This window comes from Hemicordylus capensis, chromosome 7 (genome assembly GCF_027244095.1).
Source record: "Hemicordylus capensis ecotype Gifberg chromosome 7, rHemCap1.1.pri, whole genome shotgun sequence".
NCBI lineage: Eukaryota > Metazoa > Chordata > Lepidosauria > Squamata > Cordylidae > Hemicordylus > Hemicordylus capensis.
The window spans coordinates 32,341,035-32,367,533 of NC_069663.1; the positions used below are offsets into that span (position 1 = coordinate 32,341,035).

A 26,499-nucleotide genomic window follows, 5' to 3' on the forward strand; every position below is an offset into this window, starting at 1 on the left:
GACGCGCCTGCGCAGGGCGGCGCGTGCGAGACTGGGAGGCCGTTGGCGGCCGTTGGGTTACCTCAGCAGCCAGTCAGTGGGTCGGCTGGTCGGCGGCGCAGGCGCGCTGGGCCTTTTCCCTCCGCCTCACTAGTCTCTCCGCCCTCCCTTCAGAGCCGAGCAGGAGCCGCCGCCGCCGGTCTTGCCCTCGCCATGGGCTCGGAGAAGGACTCGGAGTCGCCGCGCTCGACGTCCCTCCATGCGGCCGCCCCGCCGGCCAAGTGCCCGAAGAGCGGCTCGGTGCGCGGCAGCGGCGGCGGCGGCACCACCACCAGCACCACCGCGGCCAGCGGCGGCGACGGGCCGGGCGGAGGAGTGAGCCGGGGCCGGCGCCGCCGCCGCCTGCTTAGCTTCCAGAGCGTCTTCTCGGCCGCCGCCTCCGCCGCGTCGTCGTCGGCCTCTGGCGCGGGCGTGCGCCGCCGCCGGGCCAAGGCCGCTAAGGCCAAGCCGGAGCCGCCGCAAGCCAAGCCCGCCCCGGTGGAGGAGGAGGAGGAGGAAGAGGAGGAGAACGAGGGCCAGCAGCGCACCGGCCCCGCGGCGGAGGAGGAGAGCGGCGCGGGCGCCGAGGGTCCTCTGCCGCCGCCCGCCGCCGCCTCCTCCCCGCCTCCGGCCGGGCCCGAGCAGGGCGATGCTGCCGCCGCCGCCCCGCCGTCGTCCTCGTCTTCGTCCGCCGGCGAGGAGCCGCCGTCGCCGTCGGAGCTGGAGTGCCCGCTGTGCCTGGTCCGGCAGCCGGCGGGCAACGCGCCGCGCCTCCTCTCGTGCCCGCACCGCTCGTGCCGCGCCTGCCTCCGCCAGTACCTGCGCATCGAGATCACCGAGTCGCGCGTCAACATCAGCTGCCCCGAGTGCAGCGAGCGCCTCAACCCGGCCGACATCCGCCTGCTGCTCCGCGACTCGCCCCACTTGGTCGCCAAGTACGAGGAGTTCATGCTCCGCCGCTGCCTGGCCGCCGACCCCGACTGCCGCTGGTGCCCGGCCCCGGACTGCGGGTGAGAGAGAGTGAGGGACAGTCGGGGTGGTGGCCAGCCTGAGGCTCTCCAGTTGTGGTGGGGCTACTACAACTCCCATCATCCCCCCAGCCTCGGTGATGAGAATTGTGGTTGGCCCCTCTTGACTTAAAGAGCCCCTCGGAAAGGGGAAGTCTCCTGGCCTGAGCCTCACAACAGCCCTGTAAGGCTGTCCAGTGCTCCATGGCTCAGAGGGGATTGAAAGCCCGCTGTGCTGGGCAGAGCAGAGTTTAGGACAGGGGCTTCCCTCTGTGCTGATTTGACATCGAATCAAAGGAGCAGCAAAATAGGTTGGCAGGGCTGTTAGGCCAACCTTGGTTGACAGTGTTCCCTGCAAGTTTTCACAGAACTCTTAGGATGCTAAGCAAAGCACCGTAATACTGATAATTAATATCATGTCTTTTTAAAAGACCATGGGGACTGAACTAGGTCTGCAGTTTTGTGTCTGCCAAAAGAGTGCTTTGGGAGCTATGTTACTATGTTATATCACCCTGTGCATGGGGTGTGAGAGTAAAACAAGCCAGAAGAAGGTGGGGCTCTGCCCTAACACAAGGGATAAAAGGGGGAGGTGATGGAAAAGTAAGAAGGGGTGAATATGACTTCTGACTTGAGGAACGAGCCTAAAGCTTAATCTCATGGGGGAAGTGAGTTTTTGTGGAGGGATCTGATATTCATGTATTGCTCACAGTGGTCTTTCACTGGAGAAATCATTTAGGTTCCACCATTCAAGTTTCACCTCTACCATGAACTCACCAAGTGGCCTTAGGGAAGCCCTTGTACTACTACTATTATAGATATTTATTTTATATACAGCTTTTCAACCAAAGTTCTCAAAGCAGTTTACATAGGAAAATAAATACATAAATTAGATGGTCCCCTGTTCCCGAAGGGCTTACAATCTAATAAGAAACATAAGGCAGATACTAGCAACAGCCATTGGGTGGATGCTGTTTTGGGGTTGAATAGGGCCAGTTGCTCTCCCCCTGCTAATCCACTACTTTAAAAGGTGCCGCTTTGCTCAGTTAGCAGGGATTGTGCATCTGCCTCCACCCCCATCTTAAACATGGATATTTACATATCTTGCAGAACTATTACAAGAATGATCACAGTACAAGGAACACTCGAAAATCGTATATAAATACTATTTACTCTAATAACTGCAATTGCTTTCTGCTTTGTCTCCACACTGAAAAGGAAAGTAGTGGTTCCTCTATGTTCATCTGCATTAATTAAGAACAGAATGGAAGATGTTGCTTTGAAAATGATGCTCTCCTCAGCTTTTTATGCCCAGGAAGACAGAAACAATTACTCTACTGCCAAACCATTCAGACTCTTAAATTTGGGGGAGACTGTGTAAATCTGCTACTGGATCGTTAGCAGTGGTTTGCATTAAAATTAATCAAATGAATACTGTATAGGTGTTTATATACCTATGACAGAAGCCTCCAAGCCAAGATGGGCGAGCTGGAGTGCTTGGTTGCTAATAAAACAGAGATATAGTGGGTATAACAGAAACCTGGTGGAATGGTGAGAACCAGTGGGACACTATTATTTCTGCATTCAAACTCTACAGAAAGGACATGGAGGGGTGGATTGTGGGTGGAGTAGCACAGTATATTAAAGAAGGGATAGAATCCAACAAGCTAGAGAACCTAGGAGTCCTCCACAGAATCATTATAGGTGACAATACGAGGACTAAAAGGAAATGTGTAGGGTATGCTATATTTCTCCTGAGACTGACCTAGAGTAGGAGAAGCCAGTCCGAGAGGCTTCAAAATGATACAGGGCTATAATAATAGGTGACTTCAGTTACCCTCACATAGACTGGGCAAATTCATGTGTGGGTATTGACAGAGAGATCAGATTTCTAGACATGCTAAATAATGACGGCCTTAGAACAGTTGGTTGTGGAACCAACAAGAGAGAAGGCGACCTTGTCCTGAGTGGTGCCCAGGACCTGGTGCAAGATGTTAGAGTTGTAGAACCATTGGGGAACAGTGACCATAGTGTGATCTAATTCAGCTTATATGTTGAGCATTGCCAAGGAAGTCTAACACAAATGTTAGAGGGAAGAGGGAAACTTCCCAAAAAGTGTTGTTTTATATTATTTATGTATTCATTCCATTTATTTACCAGTTTTCATTAAAATAATCCTAAAGTGGTTTACAATATAATTAAAACAACGTACAGTTAAAACACACATTAAAAATGCAAGTATTTATATATAAAAATAATATATTTCTTTTCTTTCTTTTTTTGATTTAAAAAGGGACTGGTAAAAGGGAAGATGAAAAGGAAAGTCAGGAGGGTCAAATAATTCCAGAAAGCATGGAACTTATTTGAAACCACTATAATAGCTGTGTATCGAGGAAAAGTATCACCAAATTCAGGAGGATGCCAGTCTGGCTAACAAGTAAAGTCAGGGTGGGAAGCTGTAAAAAGGAAGAAGACTTTCTTCAGAAAGTGGAAGTCCTACCCATATGAAGAGAACAGAAAGGAACATAAGCTCTGGCAAAAAAACCCAAAAATTCAAGGAGACTATAAGGGGTGCAAAAAGTTTGAGGAGCATATAGGTAGGGGTTTGAGGAACATATTGCTAGAAGTGTCAAGAGGAATAACAAAAAATATATCAGAAGCATAAAACCTGCCAAGGAGGTGGTTGGACCCTTAGATGATGAGAGTATGAAAGGAATTATTGAGGATAAGAAGACTGCAGAGAAGCTGAATGAGTTCTTTGCATCTGTCTTCATTTTGGAGGATACTGACTATATACCCACTCTGGAACCAAGCTTTTCAGGCTTAGAGGATGAAGAGGTGGGCCATTTTGAGGAGAGAGGATGTTCTAAACTGTCTTGAAAAACTAAAAATTGACAAATTGCCAGAGCCAGATGGCATCTGGTTGACATAGTATATTTGGACTTCCAAAAAGCTTTTGACAAGGTTCCTCACCAAAGTCATGGGATAAGGGGACAGGTTCATGTGTGGATTAGTAATTGGTTAAAGGACAGGAAACGGAGGGTAGGAATCAATGGACAGTTTCACAATGGAGGGAAGCAAGAAATGGGATCCCCCAGGGATCTGTCCTGGGACCAGTGCTCTTTAACTTGTTCTTCAATGATCTTGAAGTTGGGGTAAGCTGTGAAGTGGCCAGGTTATCAGATGACGCTAAACTATTTAGGGTAGTGAAATCCAAAATAGATTGTGAGGAGCTCCATAAGGATCTCTCGAAACTGAGTGAGTGGGCGACAAAATGGCAAATGCAGTTTAGTGTAAACAAGCGTGAAGCAGTGCACATTGGGGCAAAAAAACCTAATTTCATGTATTCACTGATTGGGTCTGAGTTGTTGGTGACTGACCAGGAGAGAGATCTTGGGGTTGTGGTAGACAGCTTGTTGCAAGTGTCAGCTCAGTGCACAGCAGCTGTGAAAAAGCTGTGAAAAAAAGGCAAATTCCATGCTAGGGATCATTAGGAAGGAGACTGAAAATAAAAAGGCTAATATTATAATACCATTATGCAAATATATGATGTCGCCACATTTGGAGTACTGCGTACAGTTCTGGTGACTGCATCTTAAGAAGGACATTGTAGAGTTGGTAAAGGTGCAGACAAGGGCAACCAAGATGATCAGGGGTCTGGAGCAGTGTTCCCCCTAAGGCGTGCGCACATGCCTGTGTTCACAAGTTTTTCTGTGTCCGCTCAGTTAATTTTAGATCCCGCTCAGGTTGAATCATGAAGGCTCCATTCTGAATGCATGTGTGCACACACTGCCTTGATACTCCTGCCCAGAACAAAACTCATTCTGCACAGAGATGAGGAAAGTTAGAGAGAACACTGGTCTGGAGCACTTTCCTTATGAGGCAAGGCTAGGGATTTTTTAGTATGGAAAAGAGGCAACTGTGGGGGGACATCATAGAGGTAGGGGTGTGCATGGAACCGGCTGTCCTGGTTCGGTTCAAGTCCGGACTGGACTCGAACTGGACCGAGCCAGTTTGGTCTGGCACCCACTCAAACCCCCCCAGTTTGGTTCGGTCCAGGGAGGTTTGCGGATTGACCGAGGTCACACAGAGGCCAACTGTGCAGGCTTGGTGGCCTCCAAAATGGCCGTCGCGCCGCAGGGGGAAGGCCTGAACGGGCTGAAGAGCCAGCTGAATGGATCAGTTTGGGCTGTAAGGGAGGACGGCCAACGCATTATCCATCTATGGAAATCTCTGCCATGGGATGTGGTGATGGCCACTAACTTGGATGGCTTTAAAAGGGGCTTAGACAAATTCACAGAGGACATGTCCATCAATGGCTACTAGTCTGGTGGCTATTGGCCAGCCTTTGAGGAAGATGCCTCTAAATACCAGTAGCAGAGGAACAACAGCAAGAGAGAAAGAGAGAGCATGCCCTCAGCTCTTTTCTGTGGGCTTCTTGGAGGTATCTGGTGGGCCACTGTGTGAAACAGGATGCTGGACTAGATAGTAGGGATGTGCATGGAGCTGGGTGGGGTGGTTCGAAGGGTTGGGGGGTTGGACTTTAAGGGCGGGGGAGGGTGCGTTTACCCTGGTGCCCCTTCTCCTCTTTGGCTGGAAGTACCGGGTGTCGTGATCACGCACATGTCCGTCTGACGTGCGCATCTTTAATAGATAGGCCTTGGGCCTTATCCAGCAGGACTGTTCTTATCAGCAGGGCAATAACCAGCAATGGTTCCAGTGTCAGTATAAATATGCTCAAAAAACCTTTCAGTCTCTTAAGGAAAAGATCCCACAACTTTTTTATGGCACCTTAATGGTTATAGCTCTGAAAGGAATATTGAAAAGTGAAATTCAAATGAAAGTGAATGTTTCATTATCATCTGTAATTTACACATTTAAAAATCAACATGCACTCTGAGTTTACAGTCTCAAATGCACCATCTTATGGTGCATTTCTGAGTGATTCCACTTTATAGGATATGAGTATGGTGAAATGCTGCCACAAGGGTATAAAGGACTCCCCTTTGTAGGAAATGGGGTGTGTGTGTGTCTATAAGATCAGTCTTTACTTTATAGATGAAAACCTGTGGAAGATCCACATAGGCTTACAAAATCAGTATGCCCCCCTTGGAAGGGGAGTTTAAGACTTTATCCTTTTTAAACATTTTAAGATGCTTCCCCTTGAAGGAAAAGTTGCTTTTGGAGAGCTGTACATATGGTAAGGGCATGTATGTGTAAATATATCCCTGCACCTTACAGGGATTTGTGCTTCTGAAAGAATTTATATTCAAGGAAAGTGGTTATGTATATAAAACAATTATCTATCAAGATTAGAGTAGATCAGACTCTCAAGAGATCTCTTTGAGATTTGTGGTGGCCTCAGTAAGAGATGTGGGGTGGCCCATTGCTGGAAGATGTGAAGAGGGAAGATTATGTATATGACTGTGGTGAGCCCCAGCTTAGGGTAATTTGTCTTTCCCCTCATAGTCCTTGAGAGCAAAGACTAGACCCTACACTGAGGGGTGAATGCTACTTTGTGTAGTACAGACATGCAATTATCCCTTATCAATTTTGTCAGTAAAACACCTCTTCCTGAGAACTCTGTTTAAACACCAGTGGATATTTGACGGTGTGGAATACTGTTACAGATTGGGTGTGAGTGCGAGAGAAATCCCCTTCACAGTTTGTACTAGATAACTTATATATGAAACTGTTGGCACTAAGTGTTGCATTGCTTTCAGGATGTGGCTGCATCCCCACCCCACTGAGAAATCACTGTTTCCAAAATTCCAAGTTACTGTGGGTCTTTCCTAGTTCAGCTAAGAAATTCAACAGTTGGGGTCATCTCCTTGTATCACTGTAAGCAAAACTGTAAGTGTTGACTTCTTAGTAAGAATGAAAGCATTCATAAATTTTCTGGCATTCCAGAATGTGTTCAGTGATGGGTGGGGAAAACGTTGAATCACTATATTTCAACATCCAGTTGGATAAGTAGGAAATGGCTAACCTTTGGCAGATAGTCTAGATGCTTGTTTCGAGTATTCTTATTTTCACTTCTGTGTTCTTTGAAATCAGCCTGTTCAAAGTTTATCTCTTGACACAACACATAGACTGTAAAGGAAGATTCTTTTTTATCTGCCTAGAAAATGCACCAGTTGCAACAAAGGATGATGGGAGTCTTCATGTATTAGGTACTGCAGCATATCCTAGCATTATAGTTAAAATTGTTGTGATTGCCTACTGATGTTTAGCGATTGTGAAACTGGACTGTCCAAAATTACACTGCCTCATGAAACATGCATTTGATTCTGACAGCTAGTGGCCTTAGGATAATAGGGATCAGATCTTACAAAGCAAGCAAACACACCACCTTCACTTTAGCTCCGTTAAATACTATAGGGGAATTTTTCTGCTTGGCTATATCATGGAGGATCTAACAGTGTTGATTTCAGTCAATGAATACAAGATTTATAAGATTGGATATGGAGGTCAAAAATCAAGTCAGTTGGAATCTTGGTCTTGGTAAGGTGCCACCAGATAGCCTTGTATGTGATAAAGCTATACCTGTGGTAGGCTTTTGAAAGTTAGTGCATGATTTAACCTGAAGCCAGGTAAGTGGTGGAGGCGCTTCCCCACCGTAGGGGCTGCTGGGCATTGCGGCTCCGAATAGCGTTCATGTGCCGCCACAGCGGAGGTGAGTCCCGAATTACTTTACTCTTAAAGCTGCCTCCTGCCGCTCCGCCCGAGGCGCTTTCACGGGCCACCACTGCCAGTATTCTGAACCAACAGTTTGTACATGGGAATCCTGCAAACCACCCAGAAACATTCCAAAAGAAAATATAGCATTTTACCTTCTGTAGGAACAGTTTCGTCAAACTCATACTTCCCAGCAGAAGTAGGTTTTGTGCTACTGATGGGCTCCTGTTAGAATTTAGATTTTATTTTGGATGGAGGTACATATATAATACACACGATATATATTTTCTAACTTTTATGGGTGTAGAGATTAATTTAAAAATGAAGTTGCGCACACACAACTATATGCCTGAAAATGGGTGAGAGGGGAAAGGCCAAATTCATTACATTTTATATTGTTTCAGAATAATGTAGACTCAGCTGCACAAAATCCAACTGTAATTTGAATGAACCATAAATGCCTATTCTTCAATTGGGTGGAGAGGTGTAGAATAATTCTGAAACTAACTGTGGATGAGGGGTTGTCACATCTGTTTGGAGACTGATTGCATACAGAGCCAAGATAAGCATTTGTGCTGTCTGAAGTGGTAGCAGAGGTCTGTCACTGGTCTCTGCAGATTCAGAAATTCCACTTAGGAAGATGCATTTGGTCAGCCTCTCTGCTTCTCACACATTTCATACAGCATCTTAGTCTCATAGGTTTCACAAATCCAGTTTATCTGAGATTGCTGCAAAAGCATGTTCCAAGAAACGGAGCATGCAACATTTTCATGGCTTCTGCATCCCGCCCATGCTTTCAGCATCTTCATAAACTGGCAAGCTTTATGATATGCTGCCTAGGAAGGTAAACTGCAGACATAACACGAGTGTGTTTCCATGGTGATGCTGGTCTTCTGGTGCATAGTCAGATCTGCATACAAATCTAGAACTACCTTTTTCATTGTCAGCCCATGCTACTTTCTGGCATTTGTCACTTTGTATGTTCCCCAGAGATTTAGGGGAAATTCCAGGGCATTAAAACAATTGCATGTGCTGGGCAGAATTAAATTAGTAGAGCAGAGAGAGGCACAATGGGGTGGGGCATGTATTCAGCTTACACTCAGCCAGTAGGAGTGAAACGTGGCAGGTAGCTGAAAGCAGAGTAGGAGCAGCATGGATTTTGTTCCCGAATGTAGTTGATACTATGTAAATGTTAGCTGCTGAACCCCTGTCAGTAGTCTGACTTCAGAGGCAAACTTGAAAGGGTTAAAGCAGAGTAGATTTAGGAGTGTGTTGCTTGGTTACTATTTCTTAAAGACTAAAAGGTATGTCACTAATACTGTGTCATTGTGTTTGTTGCTATCAGCTGTCCTCTTAATGCTGGTTGTGAAACATAATACTTGTAGGGTGGCAGTTGTCTTCCAGATAACGATGGATTGAAAGACCAGAGGAGGCTTAAGAAAGCCCCTAGTTGGGGCTCTGGTTTATAATCTGAGTGTGCTGGATAGTGAAAGCCTCCTTTCCCACCTGTTAGGAGATTATCCGGCTTACAAAAAGGCAGTATCCCCCGTCCCCCCACCCAAGCAGCTGCTTACACATTGCATAGTATAGGTTCTCCGCACAGAAATAGGAGCTGTTCTTTCATGAGGAACAGAGGGATGGGGAAGGGGCCATCTGGAATCTTGGTCACCAAAAAGAAATTCAAATCTTGTAACTAGAATATGTAGGCATATTGCCAGTAAATTAAATGTACTTTAAATTACTGGCAAATACTGGTTGAATAAGGAGTATCCTTTCTGCTGAATTTGGGCTGGAAGAATAGAAGTTAGCTGAGTCTGAAGGACATATGTGGCGGGGTGCAGGAAATATGTGAAAGAAAAGAAGTAGTGCTTTCTCATTGGTGTTGGTATGTGATTGTTTTCTGAGTCTCTTGCAGGTTTTTCCCCATTACCATACTCGAAAGACAGCATATAATAGTATTCATAATGCTGTGCTCAGGATGGGGAAGGGTTGAGTGGCAGGTCCTAGCTACATTATCCAGGTATGAATTGAAAATGATCCTTTGGTCAACGGTGGCTCCAGTTAATAACCTTTTTGAGGCTTTTCTGCATTATGCCTCTCTGCTGATACTAGGCATACTAGAAAGATAGAGAATTTCTATGGAAAGGCACATTTCTGCCCCAATTTCTATCTTTCTACACCACACTTTGCTGGGAAGGTATGTGCTGCTTACCCTTAGTATTTGTATTGTGCTTGGGCAGGATGAAATTGCTTAAGCTCACACAGGTGTGAATCACTCCATAGTTGTTCTGCATCTTTAAAAAGTTACATGAGCATTAAATATGAAAGGTGAAATTTCTCTTCTGACGTTAATTTAGAATTCATGCGGATTACCTATTTTATGCAAGCACACTCCTCTCTGCCATTTTTCTTTGGTGCTAGTTAGTGCCCATACACATTAAGTCCCTACGTGGACTTAATGCTTCTACTTCTCCTACTGTTCTGCTCTTATATCGTCTCTTTTCAAGTTTTCAAAATTGCATACTTCACATGCCTAGAAGAAAATATCTGACAGTCAGGTTTTCTTGCTAGATCCGGTGGGATGCTTAGAAATGGTTGGGTTTGCTAATGACCAAGATTTGCCTTGGTTTCTACTGCTGCCATATAGAAAAATTCAGTGGTAATTTTTTTTTAAATTTTTGCTAACTGTGCTAATTGGTTGAGGGAGTGCAACACAAAATGAGCATAGCAGAATCCTGTAGCACCTCAACACCCAACAGACTTATTGTGGCATAAGCTTTTGCAGACTAGAGTTGCCTTCTGATACTTCAGAAGGAACAATAATGAACTGTACTGAAGTTTGGATTCAAAACTTATATTTGGCATTTAAAAAGAAATGTTGTGCTAATACCAAAGATAGGTCAAGAAGCTGTAGCCAACAACTGTATAGAAGAAAAAGAGAGTGCTACATGCACTTAACTAGTTGTATGCAAATAAATCTTTAGTAGTAATATTGGTGTATTTACAATAGAGGGAAAAACAAAACTGACAATTGGTTCTAGATTTTATTTTTTGATTTTATTTGATTTTTGTACCACCCTTCCAAAAATGGCTCAGGGTGGTTTACATTAAAACAAAACAATAAAAATAATTAACAGTTAAAAAATTCAAAACAGTTTAAAACCCTGGAAAACCAGGTTACAACAAGCTAAAAACGTTTACAAGAAGTTAAAAACCCTGGAAGGCCAGGCCAAACAGATAGGTTTTGAGGGCTCTCCTGAAGGCAAATAATTAATTCAAATTACGGATTTCTGCACGGTGTGCATTCCACAGCATAGGAGCAAATAGAGAGAAGGCCTGCCTCTGAGTCACCACCAGACGTACCGGTGGTGACTGGAGACAGACCTCCTCAGATGACCTTAACGTGTGGTGGGGATCATGGAGAAGAAGGCTCTCTCTAAGGTAATCTGGACCTAAGCCGTTCAGGGCTTTAAAGGTAATAACCAGCACTTTGTATTTTGCCCGGAAACATATCAGCAGCCCGTGCAACTATTTCAAAACAGGCATAATATGGTCTCTCCGGGTTGCCCCAGAGACCAATCTGGCCGCTGCATTTTGAACTAATTGAAGTTTCCGAACCATGTACAAAGGCAGCCCCCCATAGAGTGCATTGCAATAGTCAAGCCTGGAGGTTACCAGCTGATGCACCACTGTTTTGAGATCGTCCTCTTCAAGGAATGGACGCAGCTGTTGAATCAGCTGAAGCTGATAGAAAGCACGCCTGGCCATAGCCTCCACCTGAGATACCAGGGGTCCAGGAGTACTCCCAAGCTCCTTACCTGCTCCTTCCGGGGCAATGTAACCCCATCTAGCACAGGAAGCTCTAACTCATCCCTCAGATTCTGAACCCCTACGATGAGCACCTCCATCTTGCTTGGATTCAGTTTGTTGTTCCTCATCCAGCCCATTACTGCCTGTAAGCAGACATTTAGGGGATGAATGCCGTTTCCTGATGATGCAGATGAAAAGGAGAAGTAGATTTGGGTGTCATCAGCATACTGATAACACCCAGCACCAAATCTCCTGATGACCTCACCTCGGTTTCATGTAGATATTAAAAAGCATTGGTGACAAAATGGAGCCCTGAGCAACTCCATATAACAGCTCCCATCTTGAGGAGCAATTGTCACCAAGCTCCACCATCTGGAATCTAACTGAGAGATAGGAGCGGAACCATTGCAAAGCAGTGCCCCCTATCCCCGACTCCACTAGATGATCCAGGATACCATGGTTGATAGTATCAAATGCCGCCGAGAGATCCAAAAGAACCAACACAGTCACACTCCTTCTATCGATTCCCCAGTATAGGTCATCTGTTAGGCCAACCAAGGCTGTCTCAACCCCTTAGCCAGCTCTAAAGCCAGTTTGAGATTGATTAATTGATTAAGTGCCATCAAGTTGGTATCGACTCTTAGCGACCACATAGATAGATTCTCTCCAGGATGATCTGTCTTCAACTTGGTCTTTAAGCTCTCTCAGTGGTGCATTCATTGCTGTTGTAATAGTCTATCCACCTTGCTGCTGGTTGTCCTCTTCTTTTTCCTTCAACTTTTCCCAGCATTATGGACTTCTCAAGAGAGCTGGATCTTCGCATAATGTGTCCGAAGTATGATAGTTTGAGCCTGGTCATTTGTGCCTCGAGTGAAAATTCTGGATTGATTTATTCTATGATCTATTTGTTCGTTTTCCTGGCTATCCATAGTATCCTCAAAAGTCTTCTCCAGCACCAAAGTTCAAAAGCGTCAATGCTTTTTCTGTCTTGCTGCTTCAAAGTCCAGCTTTCACATCCATAGAGTGTCACGGGAAAAACCATGGTCGTTTGAAATAGGTCTAACTAATCAGTTTCCTCCCAAACCGGTCGCTGGTCGGCCGCCACCCTCTCTATCACCTTGCCCAACCAAGGGTTATTGGAGATTGACCTATAATTATCCATCGCTAAGGGATCCAGGGAAGGCTTCTTGAGAAGTGGTCTAACCATTGCCTCCTTCAAACATGGAGGCACCCTACCCTCCCTCAGCGATGCATTTATGATGCTAACTAGGCCACCCACAACAATCCCTCTGCTAGATAGAAGCAGCCAAGTCAGGCAAGGATCCAGAGAACATGTGGTAGGCCGCACTGCCCCAAGCAGCTTGTCCACATCCTTGGGAGTCAGATTGAAATTAATCCAACCTAATACTGCAAGAGGACACCTCCTTCATAGACCCTGCAGAAATAGTGGAGTCCAAGTTGCCCTGAATACAGGAGATATTGGTACGGTAGTTGCATTAGTTCCACAAGCAGAGACAATGGGTTGAATGTCTTATTGTACCTAGTAGTCTTGAATTTTTTTGTTCTAGGTTAGGCTTTGACAAGTTAGTTTTCTTTGGATTTAGGAGCCAGAAAATGGCAACATTACTGGATTTAGTGATGGACATTGAGGAGGGTGAACAGAGAGTAAATGGGTGTCCCTTTGTCCCCTTTCCAAGTAACCTGTTTAGAATAGAAACAGGGCTGCCTGGGACAAATAAAGATTTTATTAAATACTTTCCATCTTAATATTCTAGCATATATTAAGTATGTAACAGCATATATTAAGTATGTATGTATAATATTCTTAATATACAACAGTTTAAATTTCGAAGCACCATGACTATTTGGTGTATGAAATTTGTCAAATCCTGTTCTAGGTGGTGGTCTGGAATATTCTGGATATAAAACTATTGATTCTGACAGGCACACAGTTCTGTTATGAGTTCTTTGATATCAGAGGCAAAAACCTGTTCTGAATATAAGCTAGCAAATGCATGGAAAGTTAGACTTGTATTCCCTTAGCAAGTTCAACACTAGTTACAGACCTTTTGCTTAGGGGAAAACATAACCATTGGCTAAAGGGGAGAAGATGAATTGAGGGCTCAGGTCACTCAACTCTACTTTGTTTGGTACCTTCCTTATTTTTGAAGCTGTTTAAAATAATTTGTACTCTAGGGAGGATGGCAAAAAATTTACTTCAGGCAACCCTTCTAGGGGCAATAAGAAAGGTCTGGTTAAAAATGTGTTCTTATCTTCTGCATGCAATTCAAGTACAAATGGTTTAGTCTGTCAGATGTGTTCAAGCAGTGCTTCTGCCTCCAAAGTGTTAACTCCTGTCATTAAGAGAGACAGGAAGCTAACCTATCGTATGAGAGGCTTTCTGTGTTCTAAGCTCTTAGTGTTTTAGAAGTAAGTCATTCAGTGCTTTTTTTTTTTTTTTGACCAAGGGTGAATTATTACTGATCGGATTGGATATATATTTCACTAAAGAAATTACTTGCATTTGCCCAAATGTAGGTCGCAGTGTAAATCTGTGAGGCCACTAGGTTAGAGTACATCAGTTGAGTAGGTCTCTGAGAGAAAGGATGGACTGTGTAGGTTGATGTCACTATCCAGTATTGTCTATACGAGTTCCAAAGAAGACTGTCCTATCCTCTGCCTTTTGTCTGGTTAACTGTTCTGCCATTTGCTTTCCCCCCTCAGTTATGCTGTTATTGCTTATGGATGTGCTAGCTGCCCCAAACTGACATGTGAGAGAGAAGGCTGCCAGACTGAGTTTTGCTATCACTGCAAACAAATATGGCACCCAAACCAAACTTGCGACATGGCCCGCCAGCAAAGGGCACAGACGCTGCGAGTGCGGACAAAGCACACCTCAGGCCTCAGTTACGGACAGGAATCTGGACCAGGTATGTATTAAGAAGCTTCTTGCTGGGTGCTGTTGCAACTGTGTCTAAAAGTCTGGGGAAGAGATCCACTTGATGATGCATTTTCTAGGATCAAAGTTAAATACTTAGCATGGAGCCTGGTGTCTTGATGCAGCTGAGTGTTCTGAGCAGCACTGGTTCTATTTGCATGTAAAGTATCTTTTTATTCCTGATTAGTAGCTTAACTAACCAATATCTGGTCTAATAAGCTAGTTGCAAAAATCATTGTTGACTTTTTTCTTTTTTTCTGAGTTCCAAAACAGTCCTTGATTGTTTGTTTCCATTGTTTTCTTTTTGTTTTTTTCCTGGCATCCTTGACAGGCTGCCTGAGCCATTTTTGGAAGGGTGGAATATAAATCAAATAAATAAATATTCTGGGTCTCTTTAAACTTGTGTGTGACTCTACACACATTTGAAAAGCTGTCTTAACAACTTGGATCCAATCTTACGTATGCCCATTTGTTGAAAAATGTGGCCTGGATGTTAATACCATTTTTTAAAACTTAAGACTATTTCCAAAGGGCTGCATCCATTCAAGATATAAGAAACATTGGGAAACTTGAGAAAATGGAAATTTTATTAATAGTTTGTCTTTCTTTTTTTAGAACAAAATTTCATATACTGCTGTATTCAATAAATAGGAGTCTGCTGCTTGAAATACACAGTTGAACTTTAAAAAACAACCAAGAAGCCATTCATAATACTTGCTGCCTTTTTTGTAGGTGCTGCTGCACTAAAAAAGCCTATAGTCTACCTAATTACAAGTGCTTCAGTCAGTCTCTTGATAGAGTTCAAGTGAGGAATGTCCAATCAGTCTGGGCAGGGAAGAGATTTGATGTGGTGAAAGTTCCCCCATAACTTCACAGTGATGATATTAAACAAGATGGAGATATCTCTTAATATACAATAATATTGCAATTCTCTGTATTGGTTGTATAAATACAGGTTGGAGCTAAAGATGCCCTTCTGCCTGAAGAAGGTGTCTTCCATTCACAAAGAGCTGCTTTATACCTCAGCTGGTGGAAGCTGCTATAGAATCTACCTATTACAGCACTGTGTAAACTGTTGTTGAATTGCTTGTACTCTTGTGTGAGCATTTGCTCAACAAAGCTAGCAGCTGTTTTCCTTTTGCTTCTGGTTCTTTTGGATCCAACCCATATATTCTGCAAAGCTTAATGCTGAAAAAACTTTAAGAATACCCAGTTTTTGTTTCAAGTGAAGTCTAAAATTTTCATGTACCTCAGAGTTACAAGACAAAGTTGGCAATCCAAATCTATTTTCAGACTTAGATTTGCATGCTAATAGCAGCAGTCTGTTCTGGTAAAATTTGTATCTCATGAAATTCTGATGAAATTTGTATCTGTAGTCTTACCTATACTGTTTGAAAAGTATATAAACTATTGGGGCTGAATTTTTTTCCGGCATAGAACCCTTTGTTTTTAATTATGAAATCTTTGATCCCCTAACAAGTCATTTATTTTAGAACCAAGTACTAAGCCACTAGGCAGTCGTATGGCTTTTTCATTCAGAAGGGGTTGAGCTGTAAGAGTAAGATCATGCAGTTTGATCTTTCTTCTTCTTTCTTACTGTGAAAACTCCGTGATTTTCGGTTCCTTCTAGGAATTTTCTTTAAATGTGCCAAATTTGACTAGCTTCCCTTCTTCATCTCCACAGCGGATGATATTAAGCCATGTCCACGTTGCAGTGCCTACATCATCAAGATGAATGATGGCAGCTGTAATCACATGACCTGTGCTGTGTGTGGCTGTGAGTTCTGCTGGCTGTGTATGAAGGAAATATCTGATTTGCATTACCTCAGGTGAGTTGAAGATCAAGACACCCTTAACTGGCCTTGCCTTACACGGACTGTATTTGTTCATGTTTGCTTCTGTCCTCAAACCCACGCTAGCCCAGGCACACTTGGCTTCTGTGCTGAGGCACAAGAGGACAGAAAGCAAAATGAGTTGTCTGAGGTGGTATCTTAAGGGAAGAACAAACCTGGGGATGGTGTATTTTAGCACTTGGTTACTGCAGACATACAGCTTTAGTTACCTGGGAAAAGAGGTTTGGTAGAATCTTTGTTCGACCAGAACATTTCCCCCTTGCCCCCCAGTTTTGAATTGTGTCCTTCTAAGAGGCTAATACAAAAATCTCTTGCAGTCCTTCTGGTTGTACATTCTGGGGCAAGAAGCCATGGAGTCGTAAAAAGAAGATTCTTTGGCAGCTGGGAACGCTGATTGGTGCCCCAGTGGGTATTTCTCTCATTGCTGGCATTGCCATTCCAGCAATGGTCATTGGCATCCCTGTTTATGTTGGGAGAAAGGTAAGCATAAGAACTGCATATGTTGTACACTTAACAAATCACAAGGCTGAAACCATTTTTGTAGGGTCCTGTAAACTGTCCCTGGTAGATTGGGGGAGCTGTGTGGTCAGCTATTGTCATTTGGATAGGGAGACATTAGTGGGGGTGGAAAGTGTTGCATTGGCAGACCTAAATTTATTATCTGTCCCCAGGAAAGTTGGTGAGGGGCACTAACTATATGTTTCCTGTAGCTGTGAAATTACAGCATTTGCTGATAGAAAAAAAATACCTCCTGTGAGTTTGCATCCTTTCTTCTTTCCTCTTCTTGTGACACAGATCCTTGTTGGTTGTCCCTGCTCTTGTTTCTGCTAACCTGAGCATTTATGAACATAGTAGATGTGACCCCTTAGTCTTTTTGTCACTTTTCTGGAGGAGATGTCTCTGCTACAAACTGTTCAGAGCTGTACTATATGGTTGCATTCTTCTAACTGAATTACTGCTTATATTCTTGGTGTTTGTTCTTATGCCAGATTCATAGCAGGTATGAAGGAAAGAAAACCTCCAAGCACAAGAGGAACCTGGCCATTACTGGTGGTGTAACTTTGTCTGTGATTGCATCACCTGTCATTGCTGCTGTCAGTGTAGGTAAGCAGATGAGTACTGTTGTAAAGTGAGTGACTCTGTGCTTTGGTTTTCACTTCAGTCTGATGGTGATGTTAAGAATGCTGAAAAAGACTACCATCACGCCGAACAAGCTTATTGGAATTGAATTACTTTTTGCAACTTTTCTTCATCTAGTAAGCTCTGAGTGGTTCACAGTCATTATAAAATAAAAACAATTATATAAAATAGCAGTAACTTTTAAACCACAAACCAGCGCTAAATAATCACCCAGATTAAAACCAGCTAGATGACATGCTGAAATGTCTGGACACTTAGAAAGGTCTCTGCTTACTGCCAAAAAGACAGGCACCAGGCAGGCCTCGCTAGAAAGGGCAGTCCTGATGCAGGGCACCACAACTAGAAAATCCTGTTCTGCAGTCACCACCAGCCCAACTTCAGAAGGCCTCAGATGACTTAATTATATGGAAATGTATTTAAGGTCAGGATACAGTTTCACAGAGCAACTGCAGAACATCCTAGAGCTTGAGTAAGAGCTGATGCACATGCTTCAATTTGTGTATAGAGAGAGTTATCCTAATTGTGCGTGCCTTAAGGGGTAGGACACAGCACCTTCCTACTGTGTTCTCTTCTTAACACTGTCAAATCAGCATTGCGAAGAGCTTTCTGAGAGATTTGCTTCTTTGATCCCAGTTGTTTCCTGCACATATATTTAAGATATTTTCTTTCAGGTTATACGATGTGGTCATGGACTACTTTGATAGGATTAGTTTTTTGGTGAAGGTTAAATTTCTTGCCACTTTCTGCATGAATTCTTACAGTGCAGCAAGTTCTGTTTTAAAGAAAAAAGTGTTGGTTGTGTGGGTAAAGTCCCTGTGGAGGGTGGGCATGATTTTAGGTTAATTACTTGAGGTAATGCAATGTAGAAGATTGTCTCTGCTGCTAGAAGTTCATGAGCAAGCTCAGAAAGCAATTTGTCCAGATTGTGTGCTGGTTTTGGGAATGAGGCTCCTACCACCTCGGATACAATTTTTGTAGGTGATTGTTCTCGTTCTTGACCTTAAGCCAAGGGCTGACATTCAGATAAATACTGTGTGTGCTTAAAAGCTTGGCACATGAATTGTTAGCCTACCAGTCACCCAATTGTGAGACTGCACAGGAATCACAAAAAAGAAAGACTGGTTGCTTGCTGTTAACTGCTGTTCTTGAAGTAGTTGACTGTGTGGTCACACAGCCTACTTTCCTTCCCAACTAGTGTGTCCAGTTCTGGGCATGGTGGTCAGGAGAGAACTGAATGAGAAAGCGCTTGTCCTGTCTACAAGGCATGCACAGATAGGACAAATCTAAAGAGAGTACTAACTAGAGCTCTAGAAAGTTATACAGATGTTCTGTGTGGGAGCAGAACCTAACAGTGTGGCTGCACTAGTGAACACTTGGATTAACACCATTTACAGGTAAACAGCTTGTTTTTTGCCAGGATATAGATTCTTAAAAATCATAAAATAATCCTGTGTGTATCTGTATTTTAAAATGGGGTTTAGCAATTGCATTAATGACTTGTTCCCCTTCATCAAAATAGGTGATGTTTCTGCAACTTAAATTGGCCTGTGTCCTGAAGTCTAATTTCCCCCAGATTATCTCATAAGGAATAGGTAGCACAGTTCAGAAGGTCCTTGTTTTAAACTTCGGTTCTGTGCTGTTCTAGCTTGTTTGATTCTTTTTTCGTAATAACACTTTGATCTTATTTTCCCAGGTATTGGAGTCCCTATTATGTTGGCCTATGTCTATGGAGTTGTGCCAATATCTTTGTGCCGAGGTGGTGGTTGTGGAGTTAGCACAGCCAATGGGAAAGGAGTTAAGATAGAGTTTGATGAAGATGATGGGCCAATTACAGGTAAAGAAATAACTCATTGTGGTCTCAATCTTGATATGAAAAACATGCAGGATAGTGTGAGACAGCTGTCCCTAAGGGCAAGTTGGAGTAAGTAATTTTTACAGTAGTGAAGGTTCTCTCCCCACCCTTCCTCCCCACCTTCATCCTCTTCCACAAGTGTTTGCATAGCACTTTGCTTAACAATATTTCTCCATTTGCCTAAATTGTACAAAAATGAAAACATTAAAAATTATCTCAGATACAGTATACTAACTGACTAGTGCAGTGGTTTAGGAAGATGGCTGTCAATTACATTTTTGGTCTCCTTTCCCCTTCATGTATCTTGTTTGATCTAGTGGCAGATGCTTGGAGAGCTCTGAAGAATCCCAGCATTGGGGAGAGCAGCATTGAAGGCCTTACAAGCGTGCTGAGCACCAGTGGAAGCCCTACTGATGGGCTCAGTGTCATGCAGGGCAACTACAGCGAGACAGCCAGTTTTGCTGCCCTTTCAGGAGGCACCCTCAGCGGTGGAGTGCTTTTGGGAGGGAAGGGAAAGTACAGCAGGTGAGAAAGTTAATTCCAGCCATGATCGGATTGAGCAGTATTATGAGTTTGGGGACCCAGTTGCAAGAAGAAGGCAACCTTGGCTTTTATTACACTGGTAGTTATTGCCATGGTAAAATGTTCCCTCTGTTTTGGCTTCATGGGGAGGTGACGAGGTCAGTGTGTGGAAATCTTTGAGTACAGAGTTAAAAGGCTATATGTCCTCTTTCACACAGTACTTGTTGGCTTAGTGACTTAGAGCATAACTCATGAATCATAAACATGGCCTTTTCCTCTAAACAAGCTTCAGAATCAGGTGATCCTGTAACTGAACACATACATACATCCTTTCTCCCCATCACAACCTGAATTTACAGCTGAGTGTATGGAAATTTGCTGCACAGGAACTGTGACAGTTATGGGTTAGGCATGATCTAACCCCGTTCAAGTTAAAATCAGGCAGTCAAGTGAAGCCAAAAATGGGGTGAAATGTTTAAAACAAGGTCACTTGATGTCCTGCTGCCTCAGAGAGGGGCTTAATGTCCTTGATGCCATAAATGACTTTTTAGTATAGTTAAAGCAAAAGTATGTTCTGTTTCAGATTAGGTGGAGATTGAGGGGATTGCATGAACATAATGAGCCCTTTTGTTAATTTCTGTTTCCTGCCCAGGCTGGAAGTGCAGGCCGATGTGCAGAAAGAGATCTTCCCTAAGGATTCAGTCAGCCTTGGAGCCATTAGTGACAATGCCAGCACGCGTGCCATGGCAGGCTCCATCATTAGTTCTTACAACCCCCAGGACAGGTATGAGACTCCAACTGTTATGTGAATATGTAAGGTGGGAGAGTGGGTGAATTAGATGGTCTCTGCTCATGTTAGTACGTGTATGTAAAGTCCCCATAACAGGTTTTCTGTGTATAATTTAATTCTGTGGGAGGAGCCTTCACTTATTCGCTGCATTTGGGGGGAAAGATGATCTGGCTTATACTGGGCTCTGTACAGGTGAAACTCGGAAAATTAGAATATCGTGCAAAAGTCCATTAATTTCAGTAATGCAAATTAAAAGGTGAAACTTATATAAGACAAGGATTGAAGAATAGAACAATATCGGACCTCTGAAAAGTATACAGTGTACTGTGCTTGATTGGCCAGCAAACTCGCCTGACCTGATCCCATAGTGAATCTATGGGGCATTGCCAAGAGAAGGATGAGAGACATGAGACCAAACGATGCAGAATTGCTGAAGGCCGCTAATGAAGCATCCTGGTCTTCCATAATACCTCATCAGTGCCACAGGCTGATAGCATCCATGCCACGCCACATTGAGGCAGTAATTGCTGCAAAAGGGGCCCAAACCAAGTACTGAATACATATGCATGCTTATACTTTTCAGAGGTCCGATATTGTTCTGTTCTTCAATCCTTGTCTTCTTGGTTCCATATAATATTCTAATTTTCTGAGATTGTGGATTTGGGGTTTTCATGAGCTGTACGCCATGATCATCACAATTTGTTATAATTAAGGCTTGACTTATCTCGCTTTGCATGTAATGCGTCTGTCTCATATATCAGTTTCACCTTTTAATTTGCATTACTGAAATTAATGGACTTTTGCACGATATTCTAATTTTCTGAGTTTCACCTGTAGAACAGTTTGATTCAAGGTGATTCATCTTTGCTGAATATTCTGAAGCTCTGTGTGGTTTGAATAGTTTGTATTCTGTGTAGGTTGCTAGAAGACCCTGCAGATATAATTGTGTTTCTTTCCCTGTATTTGTAGGGCTGACTTCATGCTTGCAGCATGTTGCAGTGTGGACAGTTATTTTCATAATAATTTTATTGTTTTGTGGTGGGGGAAGGGAGGGGTAGGTGGTGGTTAAGAGGCTCCCTTCCACCCCTTTCCCTGCCAAAAGTGCATTCCCTGGCAGTTTCCTGAAGAGGATGCCCATTGAACTAAATCATTTACTTCAGTGCCATCCCAATTGCAATAGCAGTGTGAGGATGGGTTGATTTTACAGCCCTTTCAGATTCATCCATGAAATAATTTTACCAGACTGATTTTGCTCTCCTTCCAGGGCTCCTTGGGTGAGGACTGCCCTCCCTCCCTTTCACGCCCCCTCCTCCCCTTTGCAAAGCCGCTGCTTTTCTGGAGCCCCTCTGCCAGTCCAGTACTGACAGGGAGAGGAAGTGTTGAAGCAGCAGTGGTGGTGACAGCCTGGGTTAGGGAAAGCCCACGACAGCCAGTCCCAGAGGAGCCACCACTTTTGCTCATGTGGTGGGTGGGGCACAGAGACCAGATCTCCTCCTGGGCGCACACACCCCGCCCCCCGAGCATCTTCAGATTGCTCGCCCTCAGTGGAGGAGCACTCCCTTCCACTGCCGCCCTCTTTCTCCGCTATTGGATTTTACTTACACTCACTCACTCACTCTTTTGCTTGCCTTGCGCAAGCCTGCAATGACAAAAGGCATTGTTTTGGCACTTCCCCCTGCTGGTGGATTTGCACAAGAGGATTTTTTTTTAAACAAAAGTTTTGTAGCAATCCCCCTCTCGCTTTGTAACCCCATTGGCCTGAAATTGAAGAGGAAGAGGGGCCAGTGGATGTGTTCCAGAGGTGGAATATGGAAGCTCCCTGCCTGGAAAACCCACTGCAGTGATGGGCAATATGGACAGGCAAAACCTTGTCACGTTGCATATAATACTGCCTGAGAATCCCTGTGCATGCATTTTCAAACCACTGCCTCATTCCGTTGCACTTTGCAACACTTTAAGTGTTGCAAATCTCGTAGTCCAGAAAATGCCCAGCAAACCTTTACTTAAGAAGATTGTGAGGAAGTAAGGAAACTAAGTTTTAGATTTCCTTGATGAAGAGCTTGCATAGATTTGAAATGTGGGATCTTTAAAATGAATGAATGAATGCACCTGTGGGATTCCCCATTTTACTGTTTTGTGGTATAAAAATGTGGTCCCTTTGTCTTTGCAGTGAAGCCAGGACTGAGTCAAATGTGCCGAAGAGCACATGGTACCATCATTCCTAGATTTTTTGTGCAAGTTGAGGATCACAAGTTTAGTTCCCCCATGTGTAAAACAAAACATAGAATTAACTTCATACTTTACATAGAGAGGCTTTTATATGGATTTGAATTCAGGTGTGCAGTGCCCTACCTCTCCATTCCAGAAGGACTATCATGAGCTGATTCCGCCCCTGGTCTTTAATATGTGTGTTATACATATACTAGTTATTTTAGGCCTGTTAAATTAACGGGCGCTAGGAGAGTTGTGCGCTCTGGGCCCCCCGCCGCCATTTCCCCTCCAGCCGCTGCCAGCCTCCATGCCGCAGCCGGTCTCCCCCGGCCCGCCGGCCTCCCCTTTCCAGCTTCCCCCACCGCCTCCTCACCCCGTCCGTCGGTGGCGGCCTCGCCTGGCTTCTTCCTCTTCCTCTGGTGGGGGGTCCCCTTCCCCCTGCCCGGCTTCGGCAGCGCCGCCAGGCCTCGGCCACGCTGCACCCTCTGGCCTAGGCCGCAGCTCCACTGCCGCCTCAGCCAACTTCCCCCGCCGCCTCTTCCCCCACCTGGCTTCGCGGCGGCCGTATCTTTCTCGGACGTTCTGGGCATGTGCTCCGCGCATGCCCAGAACAGCCGAGAAAGACAAGGGCACAGAGACACGGGATCACACCTAAGCCTTTTATTATAGAGGATTAGACATGAATACATCACATGTTTTATAGTCAGGTTTTTGCAGTTAGCTTACCCAAACCCTCAGACAGGGTTTTGAGAAGGCTAACACACGGGGGGGGGAGGGGGAAAAAACACAATTACAATATAAATGCTATAAAACATGTGATGGGGGGTAGCTTCTTAATCAAAACCAGTAGCTTTGAAAACAAATTTTGTAACCTAGAACTAACCTGGTATCATTTCCCCACAGGGAGTGTAACAACATGGAGATCCAGGTGGACATAGAGGCCAAGCCAAGTCATTACCAGCTTGTCAGTGGGAGCAGTACAGAGGATTCTCTCCATGTTCACACCCAGATGGCAGAGAATGAGGAGGAGGAAGCAGAAGAAGAACAGGAGCAGATGTGTAACCACCAAAGCTGTGAGCAGAAGGACTGCATTGCCAGCAAAACCTGGGACATCACTCTAGCACAGCCTGAAAGCATCCGTAGTGACTTGGAGAGCTCGGACAGTCAGTCGGATGATGTGCCCGACATTACCTCGGATGAATGTGATTCCCCCTACCCCCAGACTGCTACCTGCCTGCATCCCCCAAATGCCAGAGGTGCTGAGAGCCCAAGTGCCCATATTAGCCTTTGTGCCCAAGCAGAGGGGCACAGGCCAGAGGAGATAGTTGCTACCTTGGAGTGCATTGAGGCCCGAGTATGAGGCTGCTCCCTCTTGAGAAGAAGCACACTGATTGTTACTGCCTCTACTTCAGTGAGGGCCTCCAGGAGTGGGGGTGGATGTGTCCTTGTCAGCTTTTTGTTTCTGATTCCTCAGACTGCTACCCTAACCAGTTTCTGGGGAAATGGCATTTCTTACATGATGATGATAAACCCTTGCTCTCTCTCTCTCCCTTTTTTTAATTTATTGATTCAAGCGCTTGGTGATGCTCAGTGAGTTGTGTAAGAGTGTACATAAAGATGTGTGTGTGTACATCGTATGTCTGCCAAACATACGCATAAGTACGCCTTTAATAAAGATCTCTGTTATCATTCAAAGCTGATCCTGTTCTCCCTTTCCTTAGAAGCAAGATGCTTTCCCAAATTTTCCATGGTGCACGTCTGCCTCACTGAAATATCAGGGGTGTAGCATTTTGTCATTTTGTCGCTGTTGCTTTGAAGCTTGGGTGTGGCAGGTTGACTGTGCCAGCAAGAGTTGGGTGTAAACCTGCTGCCCTCTAGAGGACTCTTGTGTGCCTGCAGCTGCAGTTCTGATTTGGACCTAGATGCAGAGGCCCTGTGTGTGGTTCTCTTCCAACGCTTGTCTTACAATCAGATATTTGAAATCTATAGATTTCTGTTTTCCACTTGCAGAAGTGAGGACTACAGTGGAACTGCCTTGTAATGGGATGTCCCCTAAATCTCATATAGCATTTGTAGTGGTATTAATCCATTAAGCAACTCACCATTAGGGTAGTGTTGTGATTCACCCTCACCCACCGCCTACCCTGTGATGACATCTATGCTGCTAAACCTCACTGCAGTCTTCTGATATATATATGGGAGGACTGACTGAGCTGTGTAGGCTTGTGCGCTGGTTACTGGGAAAGGATTTATAAAAGAAAATTCAGGAAATCTGCCATTTGTAGATTCCTGCATGATGGCAAGTTTCTTGGCTGGCAATCAAGATTATGTTGAAGTTTGGATTAGGGGCGTGGAGATGGCAAGGTTAGTGCTCCTATGTGGCTTTTACAGCCTGCCAGCCTTGTACACTTTATAAGCAGAAGGGGCTGCTAGGTTCCTTTTAAGGGCCAAGAACCAAGCTGTTATAGAACCAGCTTTAATACTAACCTTGTTGCCTTCACTTCCCTCGTCTCTACTCCTATGGAACTGTTCATCCCTTAAAAAAAAAAAAAGGCGGGGCAGGAAAATCAGTTAAAATACCAATAAAAGTACAATATTAGATGATAAACAGGGATTTCTTACTGAACAACTTTTCTTGCATCTACTCAAGATTTCCTTCACTTCTCCTTAGGGTATGTGCACAAATATTTTCCCCGATGTGCTTTTTGTTATGCTCTTGCACAGTGGTACTATACACCACTTGTACCTTCTGGATTTTTCAAAATCATTGCTACAGGAAGGTTCACTCTCCATGCTCTGAATGACCAGCCTCCAAGAAAGACAGCAAGCAGCAATGATGTCAGAACAGAGCCAACATGGCTGCTGCCTGTTTTGTGGGGGATGGGGGGGGGATAGGAATTTCAAGCTTTGATTTCAGCTGCTTTGGAGCAGATTTCAGCGAAAAAACAAAACAGGTGACTTGTGATCAATTTTTAGTAAGAAACGAAATCTTTTTAGGAGACATCCTCATTTCATGTCATCTGTGTACATGATTGTTTGAGCTTCTGTCTCCTCTTCTTGCTCTCCTTGTTGCTTCTAGCCACGGCTCTGCTAATGCATGTTAAGCCAATTCTTCCTCTAGAATACAGGGTGCATGGTTTGGCCTCCACCTCAGTTCTGCTGCTGTGAGCAGCAAAGGCTCTTCTAGAGGGAGGCCTCTGCCAATTGCATGTGCTAAGTAAGAGCAAATCCAGTCCAGGGTCAGGTTTCAGCTAGAGACAGCAAGCACCTGTCACTTGGGATCCAACTAGAGATGCATTTGTACAAGATTCCCCCAAGCGAGAGGCACTTAGAATTTTGTTAATTAGCCACTTCGATCGGGAGGTGTTGCTTGTTGGAAACTAGTCTGGAGGCAAGTGTGGTATCTCTTTTAATGGGAGTGTGGTAAGTGACAGGAGAGATGAGGATGAGCAAGCATACAACATCTTGCAGTGTCTCCACTGGGCACTGCCAACGTGTGTAACTGGATGCCTCTGAATAACAGCAGCAGGAGAGAGGGCATGCCCAACTCCTGTTTGTGGGCTTCTCAGAGGCATCTGGTGGGCCACTCTGAGAAACAGGGTGTCAAGACTAGATAGGCCTTGGATCTGATCCAGCAGGGCTTTTGTCATGAATAAAAGGGGACAAATGTTTGTTTGCAAAAG

General features: G+C 44.4%; 1 protein-coding gene across 1 annotated transcript; it reads left to right on the plus strand.

The window, feature by feature from the left end:
- Window positions 1-24,516, plus strand: RNF19B (ring finger protein 19B). The gene is made up of 9 exons (XM_053267770.1): window positions 1-1,028; window positions 14,235-14,440; window positions 16,133-16,277; window positions 16,619-16,781; window positions 17,291-17,405; window positions 19,135-19,275; window positions 19,611-19,818; window positions 20,468-20,599; window positions 23,720-24,516. Exons 1-9 carry the CDS (start codon window positions 193-195, stop codon window positions 24,174-24,176), a joined length of 2,403 nt encoding a protein of 800 aa, XP_053123745.1. The 5' UTR covers window positions 1-192; the 3' UTR covers window positions 24,177-24,516.
- The last annotated feature ends 1,983 nt before the right edge of the window (window positions 24,517-26,499 follow it).